Genomic DNA, 17803 nt, shown 5'->3' with positions numbered 1-17803 from the left:
AAATTGGTCCCTATCAAAGTTTTATTCTAGGAAACTACATTGTGATGGACTTGATCTTTAAATAAGATAAACAAAAAAAAAATACTCGTCAATGCCAATTTGTAAGGAATTATGTATATGCTTCAATTCTGATACCACTAAAATAATTGACAATAGAGAAATTGTAAAAATGCACAATTTCAGCTCAAAAATATAAGATGTTGTAAGCTTAATAAATGTTTTTTTTTGGTGAGGCAAGGAGACATTTTGGATGAAACTGCTTTAATCACAAATTCAACAAAATACATGTTCTGGGATTACAAACGGGTCTTGAAACCATTTTCTCTGAGAACTGAGACATCATGTGTGTGTCACATGAGGCCCTCTTGCCCTGGAGCTAATCCTTTCATTATTCACAACAGCAATGCCTGAAACTGCAGATGACAGAACTGCATCCAGAAGATGAAGAATTGGTCAGTATTACTTTTTTTTCTAATTGTAAAAAAAATACATGCAAACTACAGACACTGCAATTTAATGATTGAAATAAATTACAGCACAAACAACATTACATTAATGGAAAAAGATGACAGTTTGTCTCAATAGACTCCAAGCTGTTGCAAGGCCACAGATATGGACAGGAAGATTACACCCAAGTATCCAATGTAGCCATAAACCCCGTACATCCTCTTGGCAGGGTCTGTAATGGAATATAACACAATTTCAAATGAATTATTGATCAAGAAAATGTGAATTAGATAAAATAAATGAATTAGAAAAAAGTTAAGATATTCTTTTAAAGTTTTTTTTTTATATTGGCATGATTGGATTATCATGTTAGATCCCTTAGATGTAGGCCTCAGTAACATAATTAGACAATAAAAAAATATTGGGTGTGGCCTTAACTGCAACCTTTATACAAAGCAATAATGTTATTGATTTTGGGAAGAACATACATTTCTAATGTCAAGTGCAATGTTTGATTGCACCACTGACAATAAATCACTGCTATCAGTGCAGAGATAGATAACAAGATGGGTTAACCGTTTACAGTCTCCTCTTTACAAAAAGCTGGTCTCTGCACAGATGTTTTTTGCCCCAAGAACGAAAGATATTTTAATTGTTTTAATGTCCCAAAGATCTTAAAAAAAAAAAGAAGAAGAAAAAAAGTTTGACACTGACTTAATTTCATTAGTTGCCTGAGGTGCGTTCTGAACTTAGACCCAACCGCTGCAGGCGGGGAAATCGGACATATGAACGAATATTCAAATATCAGCTCACTCACCTCCAGTGTAGTAGCCCCAAGCATACGAGAACCTGCTGGTTACCCAAATGCATCCCAGCACAGATGCTGATAGCTGAAATAACACATTAAAAACAACGTCAGGAGGAAATGCTTGATCATCGTGACAGTGCCTTATCTGGAGTATCTATGCCAAAGTTCACACAAGCTTCATTGTCAAATATCCGTCTTTGAAGTCCCACTGTATTTAGCGCTTTATTGACATCGCTCTTAAAACACTAACAAAATATGACTATTAATTATTCATATCATTTCCTCAAGGATGGCGCACCGGATTAAAAAGCCGGACCGTAGTTTGCCCGTGCCTTGTTCCAGCCCAGACTACCGCATGAATTATAAACGTGAGAAGATATATATATATATATATATATATATATATATATATATATATATATATATATATATATATATATATATATATTTTATTATTATTATTATTATTATTTTGGTAATAAATGACAGCAAGATGCACAAACCGGGTAGACAAGAGCTGCAATGGTCTGGAAAACAAGCCACTGGGGGTAAATCTCCAGGGTGTTCTGGTGAGCTCGCTGGATGCAGTTGTAAATCGGCTCCTTGTCACTGTACATGTTGGGATACTGTGAAGGACAACACAAGTTTATTTATGATTTTTTTTTTACAAGTTAAAATGCACAGATCACCCGGAAGTGCCACAAACACGCTTGGCGCAGCAAAGTGTTTAGCCGTTATTTAACGCTGCTACCTTCACGTTGTACTTCTTCCTCGCAGACCCAACTTTAGTGGCAAGATAAGCCAGCATTATCCAGCTGTACAGGTACGTCAAAATGACGTATCCGAATTCGGACGGCAGCGCGTTCAGAACGGCCATTTCTGCTGACGATTTTCACCAACTTTGCAGTGTGCGAATGTGTACAATTTCTCGACAGCAAACTCCTCCACCAGAGGGGCGGGAAGAAGAAGATAAACAAATAAAACATCGTAACATATCGCGAGATCTAGATCGCTCGACGAGAAACTTTATTTTTAAAGGGCCCTAGCACCAATTTTAGCCCGATGATCTTCAAGGGAAACCAACAAGTGTTTTGCGGAACACAATACCGTCACCACAAACAACATCTATTTATATATATCTGTTAATCAAAAACATTTTCATTATATGAATTAAGATATACATTGTATATCCTAATTTTATATATATATATATACACACACTTCCGGTTGCACATTGATTACTTGTTTACCCTTACTTTTTACTTATTCTGTAGTTTGTTTTTTCAACCTAAGTAGTAGAATAGAGAGAAAAAAAAAACAAGTCGAAATTCCTTGTTTGGCATTTACAAACTGGATCAATAAAGCTGATTCTGATAGATATTAAACATACATATTGGTTATATATAATTACTATATATTGGTTAAATTACATCTTTAGATAAAAATACCAGCTGCTGCATCAAAAATGATGTACAGTACTATAAACAGACTTCTTTTGTGTTCCACAAGCATACCTTGACATACTGTTTCCACAAATATCTGTGAAAGCTTGCAGTCACAAAGGCTTATTGGCAGTCATGACAGCTCATCCCAAGTGAAATACAACTGAACTTGATTGTTGCAAATGAAGGAGTTTTGCCTCTCATCTGAAAGGCTTCTTCAGTTTGAGAGGTTTACAGAAGAGGCCATATATCCACCTTTAACTACCCTCTTTGAATAGAGGAAGAGGCCTACATTATCATTTATCTGTCACCTCCAAAGCTACCTTGAGACGTTATAGCCCCACTATTGACCCATGCTGAGGTGAGCCTAACGACTCACATGACGGCAGGGTGGAGGAACGACCCGCCGTCCAGCGAAACCCATTGTGAGTTGGGTGTCACCTTATGAACATAAAACACCTTTTGTTTGATGGGGTGGAACAACATCAGACCCACTTTAAGGATTATTCCCAAACTGTGAATCAATGGATTAATCGAAACAATACCAGAATGTGTTGTGAAATGTCTGAAATGTAAAGTTACAGAACGTTTCACTGAACCACATGAGACGACTTTCACATATTTTCTAAGATTGTTTAATTAAAACAACTTGAAAACATGATGAAACCAAGAGTGAATACCACAACAGAACAAAACAACGCGAAAAATCGGACAAGAAAAGGAAAAAAATAGGCTTTAGTACGGTACCGAATCGCAGCCGCTCTAGAATGTAAAAATAGTGCTCAGAACCACGTTATAACGTAAAACTATCCCGTTATATCGTGAAAAATTTCCCAAGATAACGTGATAGTTTCGTGACGATACGGGATAGTTGAAATCATTTGATGGCGATCTACAAATGACCGTTAGAGGTCAGCACTACTCCCTTTTGTGTCTTGCATTGTTCTGCGTTTTCATTCGAAGAAAAGAAAGACCACGTGACATAGAAACGACATTAAAGCCGTTGCTCCGCCTTCAACGGTTACATTTAAGTGACAACAGAACGGCAGTTGATCTCGTAAGAGCTACTGTGTTTTGGCTGTTTACATCTCTGACCAGTTTGCTCTTTTCGAAGATTGTTCTTAATACTTTGTTTTCTTTGGGTTCCAAAGCTTTTAGGGGTTGTGTTTTTAAACTTCCGCTTAATTTCGACGCTATCGGAACAAAGGCCTTCAAGCAGCGATCGACGAGGTAAGAAATGTGTCCTTAATCAGTAAAAAAAAGAAAAAGAAAAAAAGAAATTTATCAAGTTCAACATTTAGTTCACGTTTGAAATATTGATTTCGGGGTTTTCTATCGTACCGATATCTCGAGTTTAAGGCTCCGTTCTTCGACAGGCCCGTAAAAGGCCGTAAACCGGGCGAGCTAGCTTTAGCATGCGTCATAGTGGAAATTTCCAGTTTGTTCCAGGCAGCTGCTGTTACGCAATGTTTTTCTCGCTAGGGGCAGTGTTAAGCTAACAAGTTACGCAACGCGAGACCTTGGACCTCATACAGGCTCCATTTAAGTCTGTAGCTTGCCATGTTTTTGACCTTTTATCAATAAACATTATTTTCTGCGTCTTTTAACGCAAACACGGCTTTATGTTTAAATTCCTCAAAAATGGCCACCTTCATAATAAAAGCATATTTAGAGTTATTTAACGTGTTTTTCTCTGCTGCATAAGTACATACACCTTGCTCATATTTTTTTGATGTCTTCAGTATGTAGCTACAATGTAGAAAGTACGAAAGAGCTTGTCTGATTACATCAAACTACTTATGGATGTATTTGGTCTGCAAAGAAAGTGTCAATTACACGGTAGTAACAAGCATGTCTTTGTTTTCATTTCAGCTTGTCTCTGAGAAATATGGCGAAGGTGAAGGACCTGCACTCTGAAATGGCTCATGCTCGCAAGAGTGACGGCATCAAGGTCATCTTTGACCAGAGCAGCCCTGCTTCTACCCGCTCCCGCTCCAGAAGTAACAGCAGCGGCAATGGGAGCAGCCCATCATCGCTCTCCACCAGGGGTCGTGGTTGCTACAGGGGCCGGTACAGATCATCCTCGTCGAGCAGTAGGTCCTCTAATTCCAGGTCCCGCTCCCACCCTCGTTGCCACAGACGTTTCTCCTGCTGTCGCTGCGAAACCCATAGCGGAAAAAGCAACGGGCGCCACAGAAGATCCCCGTCGCGCCGCCACAAGGTTCGCTCTCATTCAGACAGCTGCTCGCCTTCCCCGACTAGGTCCTCACGCCACAGAAATGACAGATCCCGCTCCAGATCATCAAGACGCGAGAGCAGACACAGGAGGGCAGAGAGGCCAACAGAACGCAAGGTGTCCCCTTCTCCATCAAGGACAGCTGGAAGCCCCGCACAGTCTCCACAGTCTTCAGGAAGTCCCGCCAGTCCGAGTTTGGAAGGTAAGTCGATGAGATTCAAAGCTTGACTTTCTGAGTATATCTATGTTTTCTATGTTCAAGGCGTTAATTTCTGCAAACCTGTCTTTTCAGATAAAAAGGAACTCCTCCAAGCCGATAAAGCCGACGCTATGGAGATGCTGGGCTCGGAGACCTTGAACCTCCCAGAGAGCGTGAAGCCACTGTCACCAGAGCAGCCCAGGTCCACGTGGGAGCTGGTAGAGGAGCCAGAGACAAGGGTGAGACAAGGCCCAAAGGAGACTCCTTCACAGGTGGGCATCAAAATGCGGTGACTGTCTTGAAACACATCTCACTCACACAAGGCCAAAGACGTAGTTATGAAATTGAGTTATGAAAGTTTTTAATTCATTGAAATAAATTCTTGTTAAGTTGTAAGTTGGTGTTACAGAATTCAGGCTTAACACGTTTGTGCCATGAAACTTTAAGCAAATGGCTTTTTCTGTTTGGAGTTGCAGATTGTCACAATGGTAAGCAGTGTTTACACTCTCAAAATTCACCTGACAGATTAGTGTTTGTGTACTGAACTGATTCTTGTCCTTCTGGTCAGACGGTGTCGCATATCTAGCGAGTGATAATTCAGCCCCCCCCCCCAAAAAAAAAAACAAACAAACAAACATGCTGTCTGATTTCCTTATAACGGGCGACCAGTAGGTCTGACGAGAAGAAGAAGAATCAGTTAATTTGGAAGAAAAAAGTGCTTGATTGAGCCATTTCCTGTCTGCTGTTGACCTTTGGACCCCTGGGGAAACGCACATTCTCTCTATTTATTCCTGTCTTCATAGATAACATGACAGTGGTCTTCGTCACTCTTCGCCACCTGGGCTGTCATGTGACTTGGGTGACGTCAATATGTGTTTGCGGGAAAGGTTAAACTGATAACTCTTGAAATGTTCACAGCTCAAGTTTATCAACCAGAGGTTTGCAACATTGGAGATTCTTTTTTTTATTTTAATTTTTTTTTTACATACCTTACACATAGGCATGATGTACATTCTTCATATTGCTAATGCATAACACTGACTACAGTTAATCCACAAGCAATACACATTCCTCATTGACTATACATATATATTTTTTAGATGCTATACAAAAATGTGTTTGTGCCTGCAGTTGAAATGGGTCGTTGTTATTTAGCAGAATCCACCACTCGCTGCTGGAGCACAGGCGTGTGGACTATAGTGACTTTTCCTGTCAAGAGAACTATAAACAGATGAAGAGCTGCCGCCGTGTGCCAAAGATAAGTTGGTAAACGAGCTGTGTGCCGAGGGGTTGGGGTAACCTGCATCACCATCATTGCCACTGTAGACAGAGAGAAGACATCCCTTATCCTTTGTTTGTATCTTTCATTATTTTTTATTCTCTTTTGTTCTCAGACATTCACAAAATGGCCGAGTTTATGTAATGAGACAGACATGTTGAGAGAATTACAAGCGGGTGCATGAGAGCTGCAGTTGTTGGAAGCTAAAACTATAAATTAGTCTTTGGTGAATACGGCCTGAAAACTAAACAGTCAGTCAATGTAGTTGTGTTTTTTATTATTATTTTTTTTTTAAGCTAACGAGTTCACGTTTCTTGTCTTTCAAACAGAGTGATGAGTCGGACCCAGAAGACACGCCCAGCCCTACGATTGCCGCACAAAGGAAGACCATCTCTTTCAGCATTAATGTAAGCGACGTGCTCACTATCTTTTTCTATTCTTCCCTCTCGTCTCATGCCGCGTTTTGACTCCCTGTCAAGCCTGAACGCATCTTTCTTGTCCTTTCAGAATTCTGTGGCCAAACCAACAGCAGCTGCTCTGTCCTCTGCAAGAGTAACTGCGAGGGTAGACAGCTATGAGAGCAGGAAACCCTACGGCCACTGGGTGCCAGTCAAGTCAGGCCGCAAACGCAAACACACACTGGCTGTGTCACGTTAGTGTGGCCGAGTATGGACGCTGTAAATGTTTTGTATATATACATTTTTTTTTCTTTTAGTTGTTTCATGGTAAATGTTTTCTTTCAGATGAAAGAGTTTATAAGGATGAAGTGAAGGATTCACTCAGGTGGGGATGATTTTTCTCCCTTTTTTTTGCTGTTGATAGTTCAAAATAAAGATTTATTTAATAAAGCCTGACTCTGATTCATTATTTTTCAACCACTCCTCATAAAGACGGACACTCACTGACTGTTGGTGTTGAAAGTGTGACCAGGGAGAAGTTTAAATTCTTAATTATTGATAAAGATAATGAAGATAAGTGACATTCAGAAAAATCAAATGTGTTGACCAGAAGAATCCTTGCCAGTAAATAACTCGCATAACCCTTAACAGAACATATTGTAATTCCTCTACCCGCCAAGTTTGAGCATCGAGAAGGTCGATAGAGAAAAAATATATCTTCGGTGACCACAAGGTGTCAGTATTGTCTCAGGTTTCAACAGCAGAAAACGTCCGAGTCAGTTTGGACCAAATCTAAACTTATCAATCATTTGTCTCTCCAAATCCTTTTGGAAAAAAAATCAAGCTGACACAAATATGCTACACATATCACCATGTAACAAATCTGAATCTATAGAAAGCAGTCGATAAGATCGTCAACTCAATTTAATTCTTCTTGCGGTTAGTGGTCCTGAGACGACTGCCCTCTGCTGGTTTGAGTGCAGAATCACGTATATAATTTGTGGGTATTCACTTTATAAAAGAAGTGCTGACACACATCACTTTTATAATAGGATTTAAAGAACATGATCTTTGGAAGTAGGCCCCGCATTTGAAAGGTTAGCACTCCGTAGTTGACTGACAGCGTGTAAAGTCACCGGTTACACCGTTCTTTGTCTCCTCGTGGGGTTTTTCCTCGAAGAATTACCGTCAGGTGATATAGGAAGCCTTTGGTGTCTTTAGGGAACTTCACACTGTTAGCGGTCTAATCTGTCACACATTCACTTTGCTTCAACAACAAACCAAAGGGAACGTTCATCCTCAAAGGCGTCACACACCACTTGACAAAACAGTGAATTTGTGATGACGTGTCCTTGCTTGCGATAACCGTCGGTGTCCCGAGGCAGATCAGATAAGAATCACACACCTGAACAATTATCCCACGCACCAAGAGCTTAGAATAGAGTCGGATATCAAAGACATGCTCCGAACTCCAATCACAGAATTATTAACTACTTCATACAGACCCATGAATCTATTCTGTGGTTAATAAACCTGACTGACCTATTTTCAATATACTGAAAATAATAATAAAAAAAATTGCTACTTCTCCAGAGACTGAGAGGTCCGTGTGCGGCCTGAAGGGGGAGCTACAGCACCTTGTTGGCAGGACGGTGCCTGCGTTCATGTCTCCACGTTAACTTGGGGCAAGTTTGTCAAACTGAAATATGTGTGTCGGCTCTAAACTATCGTGCGTGCCGACACTAAGAGATTGCTTGATTGGTTTGATGGTAGTTTACACACACACACACACACACACACACACACACACACACACACACACACACACACACACACACACACACACACACACACACACACACACACACACACACACACACACCAGAAAAAAGGAAGCCAGGTGGATGAATTTGACTTGATTTATTAAAAATAAGGGGAAGAACTTCAAACAGTTTGTTGTATCTTTCAACAATGAAAACAGAAAAACGACAAATTACACATATTTGAGGAAATAGAAGGCCTAAAATAAACTGAGCAAAAATAAGCACACATGATACAAGCTTGAAGAAGCCCTCTGGAGCAACAGGAGGGATGCATTTCAGGATTGTGTATAATAAATCCAAACTAGACACACACCATGTCCACCGAGGGCACTGGAGCCACTACACAGCTGTGCCTCTCTCCAAGTTTTGTTTGATCTCGGCCGTGTATTTGCCGTAGAAACGCTCTGCCTTCTTGTTGAACTTGGCGTTCCTCTCGTTGATGTAGTCGATGTCGGCGTCGTCGTTGTAGGCCCTGCGTCGGCTGTACTTGGCCCGCTTATCTATCCTGCGAATCGCAAAAAGGGAGTTGCGTCAGCGGCGGTGTCGGAGAAGCGCCGGCCCCGGCCACTCGCGGCTTGTTCCAAAAAAATGAAACAAAAACCGGGGCGGTTCGGGGGAAAGGGAATTTGGATTTGTCACGCAAGGTGGCAAATGGAAACGCAGCATTATGAAAGGAGCGACCGGCCGACTTCTAAGTTCCCCGTCTGGTTCGCTCCGATGTCGTCAAAGAGATTTTTGTGCGTCACACGCTGGCAAAGTGAGGCCTTGCCTAATGCCTCAGTCACATCTGTAACACAAGCCTCCGACTGTGTCAAGTACGGAGGAAAGCCCCGGCCAATCAGAGCTCGGAGGTGACTTCTCTTAGCGGGACGACAACAACCAAATATTAGCACATTTTAACGCAGAACTCGATTGAATGGAACGAGTCGGTGGAAAGAGTTGAAGGAATGTGACGATGCTTTGCAAAATCACCAAAGCCACATCGACCCGACGCTGCTCCTGACCAGGACTATTGTGGAACTATGACGGAGGTTGTGCGTATAAATAAATGTGCCGCTATTCTCGGAAGACTTCAAGAACAAATCGTCTCCTGCCCGCTTGTCTCCAGGCTCTGAGAATAATTTGTTTCAAAATCTCTCCCAACGTCAGTGTACTGCGACCGCAGCAGAGCTGCACAACTGATTTCACTGAAGTCTCAAGACTTCCTTCCGGGTAACAACACATTCAGCCCCCTCCATTATGGCAGAAACACTCGGCTTTACGATAAAATCGACGCTCGGTTGTGTTTTCCCACACGTTCGAGAGGGGACAAAAACAAGACAGCCTGGAGGTGGCGCTGTCGCTGACCGAGCACAGGTGAGAGAGATGCCCCGGGACATAGTTGGCAAAAGCATTGCATGCAAAAGCTGGAAATAATGGAGGTTGTTAGTACGATATATATCGGTTGTATCTTTGGTGTTTTGTATTGCATTGCTTGTCTGTTTTCTTCGTATATAAAACTGAAAAATGAATAACTCCATAGTTGACAGATAATAGATGCCTCTTTTGTAAAATGTTCTGTTATACAAGGCTACAAGTGCCACACTTCAGGTTCTACAAATCCTGCTCATTCCTTAAAATAAAGAGTGGCGCCCAATTTATTACCCTCATATGTGCCCACCGTAACAATATCACATCTGCGGTCGAGCCGATGTGAAAAAAAATGTTGGTCAGAACCCTTGAAATTGCGTTTGGTTATTTGAAAAAACAAAAAACAAGAATGAAAGGAATACAAAATAGAAACTGATGAATGCTGCGTGTCCGACTGAGAGCAATCTGGCATCTTGTTGACGCTGCTGGCGCTGCTGAACAGCTGACTGTGACACAGGCTCGGAGTCAAATGGTGTCTCTGACTAGTTTGCGAGACGCCTGCTGGATAGGAATAAATAAAAGCAATGGAACCATTCACCCCACCTCTCCTTTTTTTCGAAATGCTAAAAACGTTAATGATGCCCTCGCCAAATGCCGTGGCATTTCTCCTGATGCACACAGCCAGCAGGCCTGTGCTGGGTGTTCTTCACGGATGACATCTCCGGTTGGAAAGTAGGTTTTAAAGGACATTCAGCCCATTTTGTGGTCTGCGCCACCGTGCGCTTGCCAGGCAAATTTCAGGAGCTCAACGTTGACAGCTGACTAGCATGCTGTCATGTTGCACCGATGACCGAAGATGCACGGTACACTGGCTTAGATCAGGGAGTTCTGTTATACAATGAAATTCTTACTCTGTTCCTTTCTTTCTTCCTCATCATGAAGTCCTCATCTATGCCACAGCACTCACATTTGTTCCAAAGATAAATAAATAAATAAAAACACTCGCGCACTTTCTATCAAGTCTAATAAATAAACTATTGAATTGTGTTTCTGCAAAAAAAAAAAGCCCAACGTTTTCTCTATGAATATGTTTTAAAAAACAAAAAAAAAACAAAAAAAAAACAAACCAATCAAAAGAGCTCCGCGACCAAAAGTGGACTGCAACCCACCCGTTGAGAAACGCTGCTTTACAAAGCTACACTGCAGGAACCAGAGGAAAGTAGCCTGAAGTTTTCCTTGATGCGATGCACATGCAGTACCAGTACACAGACACTAGCAGTCAATAGTCTGGACTCGCCCTATGAATTTAATGCCTTTTCTTTCATTCTCATGACTGTTGACAGTGCACCGTCTCACTGAAGGCATCAAAACTACGTATGAACACACATGGAATTATGTAGGAAACGATAAAAGTGTCAAATAACTCAAACACGTTTTACATTGAAATTCCCTAAAAATAGCCGCCTTTCATAAAAAGCATATTTTAGAGTTATTTAGCGGGTTTTTCTTTGCTGCATAATTCCATATATCTTGCTCATATATTTGATGTCTTCAGTATCTAGCTGCAGTGTAGAAAGTCGTAAAGATGAAAAAAAAAAGTTGCATGAGGCGTCCAAACCTTTGACAGCCAGTGCACTGTGTGTGAACGAGATCGCTGCAATTTATACATTTATTTTGAAATGTTAAAGTGGGAAAATCCACCAACAAGGAGCCTCAACGACCCATCTTATCCAATCCTTGTTTTGCTGCGTTCCAGTTTTTTTTTGTTGGATTATTCTAATTTAGCTTGGTCAGATATTTCCAGTTCTTATCTTACAGGTTCCACCGCAGAAAAAGCAATGAAAATTGAGGCCGGTGGCGCACCACCTGACGGCAACGACAGAGGTTGAGAGCGAGTGGGACGAGCAGAGACGGTAACGACGTTCTCCAGACTTACTGTTTCTCCACGTCCTCCACCATGCGGTCAATGCCCTCCTTTGTGGGCACATGGGTGCCGTGGATCAGCGTGTTGGATGTGGGGTGGAAGTCCTCGCCGCTATAGAGTAGCAGGAATTGGGAATATGAAACGGGATTAGAAATGCACGACCGCAGATAACACGTGTGTCCAAACCTGTGTGGACCGACTGTTCCATTTCGCCATTAGCACGGTGGTGATGATGGCCGTCCTAATGAGGCGGACAACGTCCACCGGGGGCGTAATGAGACGGTCCATCCTTCACGCTTGCGAATGCGTCGGGGTCCTCGTGGATGTGAAACCTGCGGGCGCTCAGCCGCCACTCTGACCTTAGCGTGCTTAGCGCACTTGAGAAATGCTTCAATGTGCAGCCGTGTCAAAGGCGGCCCCAGGGCCAACGGATATGGGGGGGGGGGGGGGGGGGGGGTGTGCACTGGGGTGTCTCACGCCTCCTTACAGGAAATACTTTGTGAACATGTGACGGCTACGTTGGCAGATGACTGCCCAGATTCATTTCAGCCGAGGAGAAATTTCACAGCTACGGTTTTAAAAGGCGGGGACGTCTTTGTGCCGGCGTCTGTGGACGGACGAGTAAGAATTTGCACTGATTTGATCGAGAGGACCCCCCCGCCCCCAAACCTCCCGCACCTGATGATTTAAAAAAAATATTAAAACTTTAAAAGTGTTTTGGGAATATCCAGTGGTTAAATCCTTCTGGACAGAACTTCCATTTATATTTAACGCAAATCTACTTATACAGTGTTTCACATTATTATTATGATTATTATTTTTTCTTCAGGATTTCTGGATAAACAGGTGAGACAAGGTGATGAATGTCTACTTGGTGCTTTGATAACTGCTGGTAAAGAAGCCCCCTGACCTTCACAATAGTAAATGACCTTCACCTTATGGGAAGGATTTACCTTCTCCCGTCGCCTTCTTTTTATACTCCACTATTGAATGTTCTCGTGGTCCTAACAAGTTGTTTGTTTAGTATTCATATTTTTGTTCATAACACCCTGGTACACCTTACTTCATTTTTTTTTTTTTATCTAATCCATTTATCTATGTATCGTATTGTGTTAAGATTTTGACTTGGACTTTTTACATTTTGTTCAAAGTTGTCAATAAAATACATTGTGAGTGGCAGAAAAACAAGACTGTAGATTATCTGAAAGCAAGCAGTGCATTTGAATGCCCTCTCAAAAAAATGTCCAAAAAAAATAAAAGAAACTAAAATAACAAGAAAACAGTCGTGTGAAGGGAAGCAGAGCTGCAGACTTACTATTCTTCCCTCTGCTTCTCATAGGATTCCAAGTCTGGTCTAATTTGCTTGGTGAGCCTCTGGTATTGTCGGAACTGGGCCTCCGCGTAGCCTGCGGTCCACGTGTGTGGTGGGAAAAACAGGGAGAGAGACGGAGGGGCGTTACAGACACTAAAAACAGGGTCAAACACCAAAGAGTCACAGGACTCAGCGACACCGTGTGCAGCCATCAGGGGTGGGGGGGGGCAGCTCTCCCGGCCACCCGTCCCCTCCTGGTGGACCTCTGGTGGACGTTCACCGTTCTTCAGAACTTGAACTGAAGGGTTGACAAATGCAAGAGACAGCAGCCGAATGCATCAACCACAGCAAGCACATTCAATTGGCCGCAGTTTTTAAGAAAATCCCCCCCCCAGGGATGATTTGACGCAAGCCATGTTGTTCTTTGCCGTGCGTGCTGTCATTTCGCTCAGAAGAAAAAAGGAACCGAATAACAGTGCGGGCCTTGTTCCGTCAAACCAAGAATTAAATTAAAAGTCCCCAGCGAAGACCAACAGAACCAAGTTCTGTTGAGTGAGAGGGGATTTTTCGTCCTGCTTAAAACGGATCAGGTCCCTGTAGCATTACGGCAATTAAGGATGAACAGAGCCATTAAAGGAGCTGTATGTGATAATCAGCTCATTCAGCCACAACTGAGTCACATCACAGCCCCCCCCCCCCCCCCCCAACCATGTGCTTTCCCCGCAGCTCCTCATTTACTTGGTGATCGTTGCGAACGGATGCAAATCTGCTTTCTGACAGAAAATGACAACTCGGGCTGTTTTTTTTTTTTCAGTGTTATTGTGCTGATTATCATAGTAATGCCTCTGTACAATTTATTGTGGGTGATGGTGTCACTAATGAGAGCCAATAGCCATCTGCTGGCAGAGCTCCGGGAGCAGGGAAGAGAGACAGGGAGGAAAATGCTTGTTTTGCAAGTCCTGCACAGCTCAAACTAGGAGGTTTTTTTTAAGACCAAACAAACCCTTGATTATTGATGAATGTAGCCCACTAACAATGATCTGTTATATCCGGAAACAGCTGTTTTAGTTAGCTATCCACAAACCTGCAAATCCAGTATCTGGGTTCTTCTTCTTCTTTTTCCTCTCCCACCGTTCAGCATCATCCGCAGTGATTTCCAGCATTTTCACTCGATCGTAGTCTTCACCGTTCGCCGCACACTCCTGCGCATTGCGTCAAATCATTGTTGAGGCGTGTGTTCATTTGGACAGTTAAGTGTTACAAGCAATATATGATGCACCACCTTAAATCAAGTTTACAACAACATTTGGGGAACGTCAGTCTAGCCTGCAGAATCATTACAAAGGCTGCTGCTGGACAACGAAGAACATTGACATACAGATTCTTACATCATAATGTAACACAACTTCTTAGTAACTATGTACTCCAGAGGGTGGACATCTGACCGGTATAAATCTAAATTATGATAGAAAAGAATGACTGTTATATATGGACAGGACTTGGTTATAGTTTTCTTAGTCGTGGTCAAGATCGGACATAAATATAAACAACAAATAATAAACAAATATGCAACTCATGCTGCAGTGTAATGTACCGAAAGAAGGGCAGGTTCAAACGAAACCAAAAACCCTGCATGCGAGACAGACAGTGGACCTTTTTTATTTGAAACACTCCTACCTTTCTCTTTTCGTTGTCGGCCAGCTCCCACTCCAGTCTGGCCTTCTTGGCCTCCCAGTTGGAAGGCAGCTTCAGCCTCTTGTCCTCCTCCACAACCTCCTGATGGTTCAGCTTCCGGGCTTCATTCTGGAAGAGGAAACAACACGTGTTGAGTTGATGTACAAACAGACTGCCATGGAGTGGACAGTTTGAAACAGAGATATTGCCACAGCTTGCATTAACAGTGTTTAATCTTACACATTCAGAAGGAAACAATTTTAACAACTCACCCGTTTGAAATGCAACTCCCTAAACTTCCGAAGCCTGTCTTCTCTTTTTTGCGATGCAGGAGTTTCAACTTCTTCGTTAGCTAGATCCTGGGAAAAAAAACATTGTATATTACTGAACAATAGTTATGAAGCTAAGACGTGAATGCCTGCTTTTAAACCCCAGCGTAAAGTGCTTTCATCGAAACAGACTAAAATATCTAAGAGGAAAACGCACACAATACGAAACGAAATAACAACCGAAATATTAGCAATCGCTAATTTAGCATAGCAACCAATGAAAACCAAAGCGTCTTGTACCGAAGCAGTCTCGGCCAAAATATATAAACGAGACTATGACTAGACGATTATATTAATAATGACAGAAAAAACATTACACATTAGAGAAAATTTGGCGTTGAAATGAAGAAAATACAAACCTCACTACACGACGCCATCGCTGTGCTAACGCCGAGAATAAACAGGAAGTTTAGCCACGATGCCGGATATTACGTAAAACTGACGACAACGACTAACGTAACTTCGCTGACGACAAGATTTTTGGTAAAATAAATTACAAAAATAAATTAATAAAGAAGTAACTTCACTGACGACGATTTGGGGGGATTTTTTTTGGCGAAAAAAAAAAACAAAACACGCCATTATTTTACGTTTTCAAATTTTAAAAACTCGACTATAAAAAAACAAAAACAAACAAAAAGTAAGCAGTAACATGACAGAAAATACGAAAAATAAAATTATTTGTAGTGTTTAGGCTGATGTTCATTGTGTGTGAATGCAGTAATCAAAAATGATAAAAAGCAGTTTTATATAAGAGAGGAATTTGCTGGGAATGCTGGGAGAACTGGCAAACACTATATTACACTGAACCCATTGTTGTGTCAAGCTGGAGATACATAAGAAAACGGAAAGAATGGAAAAACTCCACAGACGCACAAAAAAGTGCAGTTAAAGATATTTCATACCGAGAATTTCTGTAAGTAAAGAAATTATTGTTTTGTTTCCTAGGCTCGATATGCGAGCACAAAAATGAAACCGAAGATGCCAGTGGTGCAACATGTCGAGGAAGAGACGGAAAGAATTGTGAGCTGGGAAAAGATTGGCTGCAACAATGTAGATGTCACCAAATCTTACTGCAGAAAAAGATACATCACCAGAGATCCAAACAACAGCAATAGAAAATTTGTCTTAATGTGTTTTTCCATTGTGACATCATGGAAAATCAGGCCTCATGGCAAATTAAGTTTATTTTACGCTTATATGGCTGTATTTCTTCAAACCAAGACCTCTCACAACCCCTTGTAGTTTAAATTCATTGGAAAGAACTTCAAGTACAAGATCAGTGGAAACTGGCAGCTAGGAATACAGACAGTGATTATGAGTACGGCCGGTTATACAGCAAGAGGCATGAAAGGTCAAACACAAAGTCAGCAGTGTGCCAAAAAAAGAGAGACTGTTTAGACTCCATTAATTTCAAATGTTATGGTTGTTTATTCGGCAAGGAAATGAAATCTCACATTTACCACCAATGTATCTTACATTTGCCCGCAAAAAACACAAGTATCAAACGGGACATTGAAATATAGTTCCAGACCTCCAAATATGATTCGGCAATCTGATGAGGGGGATGAAAGTCAACACTTTCAAGAGCCATTTCAACATGCCGTCCTTGCCAAAATGGATGTGCTCCCCGTGTTTGATTGCATTACTCTAATAGAACTCTTTTAGAGGAAGTAATTAAATGGAGTTTATAGTCTTAGATTAAAGCATCCTCTAGATCACAGGCAATGTTAATGGAGTGATGCATTTTCACCAGAAACCAGATGGGAACACATCACAACAGAGCAAAACATCAGCAGCCACAGTAATGGCCAGGGCTCTACTGTGCCCTGCAAACAAGAAAACATCATAAATGACTCTTCGGGAGAAACAGCAAAGTAAGTGGAAAAGAGAATGATGCTCAGTAGTCCCCCCAATCCCCACCCCCGTCCCCCCTCCTCCCTATTATTTCCGTAAAACGAATAAAGGCAGCGTGCAGACCCTGCAGTTGCATAAGGAGCCTTTGGGGCGCCGCTCAGCAAAACAAGCTAATATTGGATCGTGACACGGCTGTGAGAGTTAACGACATGACTTCAGGCTGTGCTCGCTCTTTAATAGGTGCCTAATTTTCTCTTGATGTCACATGCAACTACTTTTCAATTGTTCGTCAGTACTCCCCAAACGCAGACGGCGATCAGAGTGCAGCCGAGATGCTCAGACGGTGCTCCATGGCCACGCAGACGCAACCCAAGCCATGCTTTGAGGCAGCCAAAGTGTGGCGTCGCAGCTTTTGTTTGAGCAAAAAAAAAAAAAAAGGAGAAGCAATTAACCATTGAAATAGGAGCACGCCACCCCGACCAGATGTCGGTGGGCATTAATTGGTCCACAGGATGTTTCATGTCTTGTCATTTCAAAAAAAAATTGTTCACAGAACAGCGTCTGTCAACACCATGGTGTAGTTAAGATTCATCATGGAAGTGGGAGGAAGGATATTTTTGTTTCTTTTATCATGTTTCCATAGAGGCAGCGCAACAGATATGCTGCATGTCTGGTTACAGCTGAAAATGTTTTGTATATTAGCCTGGCAACTAGTCTGACTTTGA

General features: G+C 41.9%; 3 protein-coding genes across 15 annotated transcripts; 1 reads left to right on the top strand and 2 right to left on the bottom strand.

The window, feature by feature from the left end:
- Positions 1-244: 244 nt before the first annotated feature.
- Positions 245-2201, bottom strand: mgst3b (microsomal glutathione S-transferase 3b). The gene is made up of 4 exons (XM_076027566.1): positions 2007-2201; positions 1759-1881; positions 1265-1337; positions 245-679 (listed from the first exon to the last, which is right to left on the bottom strand). Exons 1-4 carry the CDS (start codon positions 2130-2132, stop codon positions 579-581), a joined length of 423 nt encoding a protein of 140 aa, XP_075883681.1. The 5' UTR covers positions 2133-2201; the 3' UTR covers positions 245-578.
- A 1455-nt stretch (positions 2202-3656) lies between these two features.
- On the top strand, positions 3657-7259 carry rsrp1 (arginine/serine-rich protein 1). Of its 13 annotated transcripts, none has more exons than XR_012926782.1 (7): positions 3717-3927; positions 4570-5135; positions 5226-5404; positions 5936-6070; positions 6291-6398; positions 6741-6818; positions 6919-6974. XR_012926782.1 is itself a non-coding variant. In XM_076027565.1 (6 exons), exons 3-6 carry the CDS (start codon positions 4586-4588, stop codon positions 7066-7068), a joined length of 957 nt encoding a protein of 318 aa, XP_075883680.1. In that variant the 5' UTR covers positions 3657-3754; positions 3849-3927; positions 4570-4585; the 3' UTR covers positions 7069-7259. The 13 variants fall into 13 exon arrangements, 7 of the variants coding, with proteins under 7 accessions (XP_075883680.1, XP_075883676.1, XP_075883675.1 ...); XR_012926783.1 differs by having other exon boundaries at positions 6288-6398; XM_076027565.1 differs by lacking the exons at positions 5936-6070; positions 6291-6398 and having other exon boundaries at positions 3657-3754; positions 3849-3927; positions 6919-7259.
- A 1455-nt stretch (positions 7260-8714) lies between these two features.
- Positions 8715-15712, bottom strand: syf2 (SYF2 pre-mRNA-splicing factor). Its single transcript, XM_076027557.1, has 7 exons — positions 15581-15712; positions 15165-15251; positions 14896-15021; positions 14303-14420; positions 13222-13312; positions 11919-12017; positions 8715-9137 (listed from the first exon to the last, which is right to left on the bottom strand). The coding sequence occupies exons 1-7, from the start codon at positions 15596-15598 to the stop codon at positions 8972-8974; spliced, it is 705 nt and encodes a 234-aa protein (XP_075883672.1). The 5' UTR covers positions 15599-15712; the 3' UTR covers positions 8715-8971.
- Between the last annotated feature and the right edge of the window lie 2091 nt (positions 15713-17803).

The sequence above is a fragment of the Nelusetta ayraudi genome, unplaced genomic scaffold, assembly GCF_046127955.1.
Source record: "Nelusetta ayraudi isolate G7.1 ecotype Tasmania unplaced genomic scaffold, CSIRO-AGI_Nayr_v1 ptg000021l, whole genome shotgun sequence".
NCBI lineage: Eukaryota > Metazoa > Chordata > Actinopteri > Tetraodontiformes > Monacanthidae > Nelusetta > Nelusetta ayraudi.
Note: the sequence above shows the minus strand (reverse complement) of the source record. Positions and strands in the feature narration are given on the sequence as shown.

What these genes read in the sequence shown, in the direction of transcription:
- mgst3b (XM_076027566.1), bottom strand. Translation starts at nt 2,132, where the DNA reads ATGGCCGTTCTGAACGCGCTGCCGTCCGAATTCGGATACGTCATTTTG. An exon ending in TTGCAGCTCTTGTCTACCCG is followed by an intron (nt 1,338 to 1,758) that starts GTTTGTGCATCT and finishes GTGTTATTTCAG; the next exon opens with CTATCAGCATCTGTGCTGGG. An exon ending in TTGGGGCTACTACACTGGAG is followed by an intron (nt 680 to 1,264) that starts GTGAGTGAGCTG and finishes ATTCCATTACAG; the next exon opens with ACCCTGCCAAGAGGATGTAC.
- rsrp1 (XM_076027565.1), top strand. Translation starts at nt 4,586, where the DNA reads ATGGCGAAGGTGAAGGACCTGCACTCTGAAATGGCTCATGCTCGCAAG. An exon ending in CAAAGGAGACTCCTTCACAG is followed by an intron (nt 5,405 to 6,740) that starts GTGGGCATCAAA and finishes TCTTTCAAACAG; the next exon opens with AGTGATGAGTCGGACCCAGA. An exon ending in CCATCTCTTTCAGCATTAAT is followed by an intron (nt 6,819 to 6,918) that starts GTAAGCGACGTG and finishes TTGTCCTTTCAG; the next exon opens with AATTCTGTGGCCAAACCAAC.
- syf2 (XM_076027557.1), bottom strand. An exon ending in GAGAAGCAGAGGGAAGAATA is followed by an intron (nt 12,018 to 13,221) that starts GTAAGTCTGCAG and finishes GCTACTCTATAG; the next exon opens with CGGCGAGGACTTCCACCCCA. An exon ending in GTGGAGGACGTGGAGAAACA is followed by an intron (nt 9,138 to 11,918) that starts GTAAGTCTGGAG and finishes TGCGATTCGCAG; the next exon opens with GATAGATAAGCGGGCCAAGT.